Here is a 6,292-nt window from a genome sequence, read left to right as displayed (position 1 = left end):
CCCTTCAGTATATTTAGAGTTATGCTCCGGACAAAAATTTACTTCGAAATTAACTAAAGGGAGATAATTAAAAAACTAAGGTAGATATAGTTATGGTTCTTAGTCACTGCACTTCTCCTACTTGCCATCTGTTTATATTTCAAGTTTCAAGTAAATCCCTTCAGTAGAATTAGAGTTATGCTCCGGACAAAAATTTACTTTGAAATCAAGTGAAGGGAGATAATTCAAAAACTAAGGTCGATGGAGTTATCGTTCTTAGTCACTGCACTTCTCCTACTTGCCATCTGTTTATATTTAAAGTTTCAAGTAAATCCCTTCAGTAGTATAAGAGTTATGCTCCGGACAAAAATTTACTTTGAAATTATATAAAAGGGGAGATAATTAAAAAACTATGGTAGACGGAGTAATGGCTCTTGGTCACTGCGCTTCTCCTAGTTGCAATCTGTTTATATTTCAAGTTTCAATTAAATCCCTTCAGTATATTTAGAGTTATTCTCCGGACAAAAATTTACTTTGAAATTAAATAAAGGGAGATAATTCAAAAACTAGCATAGATAGAGTTATTGTTCTTAGTCACTGCACTTCTCCTACTTGCCAAATGTTCATATTTAAAGTTTCAAGTACCGGTAAATCCCTTCAGTAGTACTAGAGTTATGCTCCGGACAAAAATTTACTTTGAAATTATATAAAAGGGGAGATAATTCAAAAACTAAGGTAGATGGAGTAATGGTTCTTGGTCACTGCACTTCTCCTAGTTGCTATCTGTTTATATTTCAACTTTTAAGTAAATCCCTTATGTAGATTTAGAGTTATGCTCCGGACCAAAATTTACTTTGAAATTATATACAAGGGGAGATAATTCAAACACTAAGGTAGATGGAGTAATGGTTCTTGGTCACTGCATTTCTCCTAGTTGACATCTGTTTATATTCTTAATTTAAAGTAAATCCATTGAATAGATTTGGAGTTTAATGCTCTGGACAAACTTTCAGAAGGATGCACAGATGGACGGGACCAATTACTATACCCCTCCGAATTTTTTTTCGGAGGGGATAAAAATTGCTTTGACTCTTTTGCTTGAATTGATACACTTCTTATGTTAGTGCAAGTTCATATTTAATTACTAAGAAACATTTACCCTGATTGTTTAATACTTTAAACACCTTTTACCCCAAAAGTATGTAACTATTTTTTTCCGATAGTTATGAAATACGGACCCTTATATTGTATATTCAGAATTTGATTCAAGTAAGACGGTTAGGAAAGTTTTCAGTTGTCCGTTTGTATAGGAAAGACACTGACAAAGTTTTAAACCAACCAATATGGATGGCTTATTCGCTGGTTAATGAATGCTCAATGATACTTTTGCATTAATAACTATCACACGTCTTCTACATGTGTTTGTAATTTACGCATGCGATAAATGAATATATGATATAATGAAATGCGAATATCCCTATACTCATAATATCAAATGTTGAAATTATCTTTGTATCTGAGATATAGTCCTAAAAAGATACATTTGTAAAAACAACTAAGGGCAATAACTATTACTAAGAAAGTGAAGTTTCATGTTCAATTTGATAAAAGTATCTTTATCACATGTATTCTAGACTACTAGATTACAACTGTGTATTTCGTTTTTTGTCTTTGCAAAAAGTGTGTGTGATCCTTTTCTTAAGGCATGCAATATTGTAAACCTAATTAATTAAGTTGTATTATGCGTGTTTTGTCATTCACATTAAATTCCTATTAGCTCATGTGTTAACATTTATATTTTTGCAATGTCTGTGATTGACGTAAACGATAACTTGAGTCTGTGTAAGACAAACATGTTCAGTGTTTGTAATTAACGCATGCGATAAATGAATATATGATATAACGAAATGCGAATATCCCTTTTCCGTCTGATACGTCTTGCAGTCACACACAATGAAAACAGGGTCGTCTATGTAAAATCGTAATCAATGTTCTTGAATTCTAGTCCATTGATGAAATGCACACGATAAGAAAGCGGACATACGCAAATGTGTGAATTTCAAAGTTTAATAGGCCATTGCGAGACAACGGCTGCATTATGTGAGGACAATAGTGTACCCCGTCTATCAGAAAGTGTGCTTATCAAGAAGTCATTCAATCAATCAATAACGGTTTAGAGTAACACGGAAATGCTTGCTTTTTACTGTGGGCAAAGAAAGACGTATGAAAATACTGACAGACAAGTGACAGTCAAATAAAAAGAATAGAGTTTTATTAATGAATATTTAGTTGTGTATGTGATTTTTTTTTCTTAAGACCCCCCTCAGCAGTATGCAAAGAAACAATAAACAACTTGCTAACACACATGTCTCTGACACTTTTACTCAATATGTAATCCATGCCAAAAATTGTCTAACCTTTAGAACTAGGTATCAGATTTTTATATACATTTTATTGCACTAAATATGTAATATATACAAAATTACAAATGCTTCAAGGAACAATAATTAATTTAATTAGGCTGCTTGTAGATTGCCATGGTGATTTTGTCTTCTTTCTTGATCAAGATACTCCTGAAAATAAAATTGTTCAGATCAAACTTTAATTGGTCCGGAGGGCTACAATTATGAAAGAGCAAAGAAATCCTACAAGCTTGCTTTATTGATCCAGCCTTGTTCACTGGTTAACAGTCAAACACTCAAATACAGATGTGAATCATGAGTATCATCCCCAATCCAAATTCTAACATATCATTTTTTATAAAAATGACAAATCAACAATTGTCAAAGGACAACATGTTTCACTGTTCATAACCTGTTCGTTCATTGAAAAAGTTGACTGAAATGGACTAAATGTTATTATTGTACATACATTGAAACTAAATGTACTATATACTCATAAAATCAAATGTTGAAATTATCTTTGTATCTGAGATATAGTCCTGAAAAGATACATTTGTAAAAACAACTAAGGGCAATAACTATTACTAAGAAAGTGAAGTTTCATGTTCAATTTGATAAAAGTATCTTTGTTATAGTGCTGAAAAGTTACATCATAAAAAAACAACAAGAGGGCCTGAAAGGCCCAAAGTCACTCATCTGAGATAACAAGATATTATTGGGACAAATCTTCTGACCAAGTTTCATGAAGATCGGAAAATAAATGTGGCCTCTAGAGTGTTAACAAGGTTTTACTATAGCCATATAATGAAAAATGCCCCGCCCCCATGGCGGCCATGTTTTTTTTAACCAACCGGCATCATTTTCGAACTCTTCCAAGATATTATTGGGATGAATCTTCTGACCAAGTTTCATGAAGATTTGACAATAAACGTGGCCTCTAGAGAGTTAACAAGATTTTACTAAAGCCATATACATGTATAGCCATAAAAGAAAAAATGCCCCGCCCGTTGGCAGCCATGTTTTTCAAGCAAAGGTTACCATTTTTGAACTCATCCAAGATATCATTGGGACAAATCTTCTGAGCATGTTTCATAAAGATCGGAAAATAAATGTGACCTCAAGAGTGTTAACAAGGTTTTACTATAGCCATATAAGGAAAAATGCCCCGCCCTCTGGGGGCAATGTTTTTCAACCAACCAGCATCATTTTCGAACTCATCCAAGATATTATTGGGATGAATCTTCTGACCAAGTTTCATGAAGATCAGACAATAAATGTTGCTTCTAGAGTGATAACAAGATTTTACTTCAGCCATATATAGCCATATAAGGAAAAATGCCCTGCCCCTTGGCAGCCATGTTTTTCAAGCAAACGTTTCCATTTTCGAACTCATAAAAGATATCATTGAGACCAATCTTCTGACAAAATTTCATGAAGATTGGACAATAAATGTGCCCTCTAGAGAGTTAACAAGGCAAATGTTGACGTCGCACAACGGACGACGGACAATAGGCAATCACAAAAGCTCACCATGAGAACGTTGTGCTCAGGTGAGCTAACAAGAGCTGTCAGAGGACAGCGCGCTCGGCTATTCGAAAGCTTGACAGTATAATGTAAGCCATCATGGGGAAATTGTTCATATTCAATAATTTATGAGACGATCTTTCAAAAATAAAAAAAGGAAAAAATAAAAAAAAAATGGGGGCGGGGGGGGGTGGGGTGGGGGTGAGAGGAGGTTTAATGTGGAGTGTGGTCATTTATTAGATGATCTTTCAAAAATAAAAATAAAAAAATAAAAAATTGGAGGGGGGGGGGGGGGGGTTAGGGGGGGGGGTGAGAGGGGGGGGATAATGTGGGGTGTGGTAATTTATTAGATGATGTTTAAAAAAAAAATTGGGGGGGGGGTAGGGGGGTAGGGGTGAGAGGGGGGTATAATGTGGGGTGTAATTATTTATTACATGATGTTTAAAAAAAAAAGGGGGGAGGAGGAGGTTGGGAGGGGGGGTTCTGGGTAGGGGCGTGGGGTATTGTTTGGGTGGAATCCATTGTGGTATTTAGGTAAGTGTTGTTTTGTCAAAGTAATAATAAAATGTGATCATAAATAAAGAAGTTATGGTAATTTAAGCAAAATGTTCAATATCTAAGTGTAAAAGGGGCCATAATTATGTCAAAATGCTTGATACAGTGGTCTGCTCTTGTTTATAGGTTGGGGTCATGTTGGTAAACAAGTATGAAACATATAAAAGCAATATGTCAAAGGATATAGGAAATATTTGGGGTAGTACGCAAACTTTAACATAGATTTATCAATATATTGCATATTCTAAGTATAACAAGAGCACCGCCTTGCGGGTGCAGACCGCTCTTCTATTTTCTTTTTAAAGGTGAAGGGACTCTCAATTTCAGTCACAAAGGAGGGAGGGGTGGAGTGAAGAGGGGTGTATAGTGTGGGGGTGTGGACATTTATTATATAATCTTCCAAAAATGCGGAAAAAAATGCAAAAAAAAAAAAAATCGGGGGTGGGGGGGGGTGGGGGGGAGAAGATTCTTGGGTGTGATGGTTGGACGGTATTTCAAAAATAAAATAATACAAATAAATATTTGTGTTTTTTAACTGTTTCACCAAAAAATAATTGGGGGGGATGGGGTGGAGGGGAGGGGGGGGGGTAAAGTGTGAGGGTGTGGTGGTCATTTGTGAGATGATCTTAAAAAAAAAAAAAATTAAGGGGGGGGGGGGGGAGGATTCGGGGGGGGGGGGGGGAGAGGGGGAGGGCACGGGGATGGTTTGGGTGGAGTCTATTGTGGTATGTCAGGTAAGAGTAGTTTTGTCAAAGTATCAATCAAATCTAATCATAAATAAAGAATTGATGGCAATTTTAGCAAAGTTTAATAATTTGACCTTGAGAGTCAAGGTCATTCAAAGGTCAAGGTAAAATTCAACTTGCCAGGTACAGTAACCTCATGATAGCCTGAAAGTATTTGAAGTTTGAAAGCAATAGCCTTGATACTTTAGAAGTAAAGTGGATCGAAACACAAAATTTAACCATATATTCAAAGTTACTAAGTCAAAAAAGGGCCATAATTCAGTAAAAATGACAACCAGAGTTATGCAACTTGTTCTTTTACTGTACCCTTATGATAGTTTGCAAGTGTTCCAAGTATGAAAGCAATATCTATGATACTTTAGGGGTAAAGTGGACCAAAACACAAAACTTAACCAAGTTTTCAATTTTCTAAGTATAAAGAGCCAATAATTCCGTCCAAATGCCAGTCAGAGTTACATGTACATAACTTTGCCTGCACAGTCCCCTTATGATAGTTAGTAAGTGTTGCAAGTATGAAAGCAATAGCTTTGACACTGTAGGAATAAAGTGGCCCTAAACACAAAACTTAACCAAATTTTCAATTTTCTAAGTATAAAAAGGGCAAATTATTCTGTCAAAATGCCAGTCAGAGTTACATTACTTTGCCTGCACAGTCCCCTTATGATAGTTAGTAAGTGTTGCAAGTATGAAAGCAATAGCTTTGATACTTAAGGAATAAAATGGACCTAAACACAAAACTTAACCAAAATTTTCAATTTTCTAAGTATAAAAAGGGCACATTATTCTGTCAAAATGCACACCAGAGTTATCTAACTTTGCCTGCCCCGTCCCCTCATGATAGTAAGTCAGTGTACCAAGTTTGAATGCAATAGCATTGATACTTTCTGAGAAAAGTGGACCTAAACGCAAAACTTAACTGGACGCAGACGCCGACGCCAAGGTGATGACAATAGCTCATAATTTTTTTTTCAAAAAATAGATGAGCTAAAAAGGGCAAAAATTATGACAAAATGCTTGATAGAGTTGTCTGCTCTTGTTTATAGGTTGGGGTGATGTTGGTAAACAAGTATGCAAAATATGAAAGCA

The 6,292-nt window shown here is 35.4% G+C and overlaps 1 protein-coding gene across 2 annotated transcripts in view; it reads right to left on the bottom strand.

Moving 5' to 3' along the window:
* Window positions 1–2,414: 2,414 nt before the first annotated feature.
* LOC127881525 (ragulator complex protein LAMTOR5-like) overlaps window positions 2,415–6,292 on the bottom strand; it is a 38,568-nt gene continuing 34,690 nt past the window's right edge. For both annotated transcript variants that reach the window (XM_052429440.1, XM_052429441.1), the window contains exon 4: window positions 2,415–2,552. In XM_052429440.1, the coding sequence (XP_052285400.1) occupies window positions 2,492–2,552 (61 nt within the window). In that variant the 3' untranslated portion in view covers window positions 2,415–2,491. The remainder of the gene's footprint in view (window positions 2,553–6,292) is intronic.

This window comes from Dreissena polymorpha, chromosome 5 (assembly GCF_020536995.1).
Source record: "Dreissena polymorpha isolate Duluth1 chromosome 5, UMN_Dpol_1.0, whole genome shotgun sequence".
In the NCBI taxonomy this organism is placed as follows: domain Eukaryota; kingdom Metazoa; phylum Mollusca; class Bivalvia; order Myida; family Dreissenidae; genus Dreissena; species Dreissena polymorpha.
This window is presented reverse-complemented; position numbering and strand designations above follow the sequence as displayed.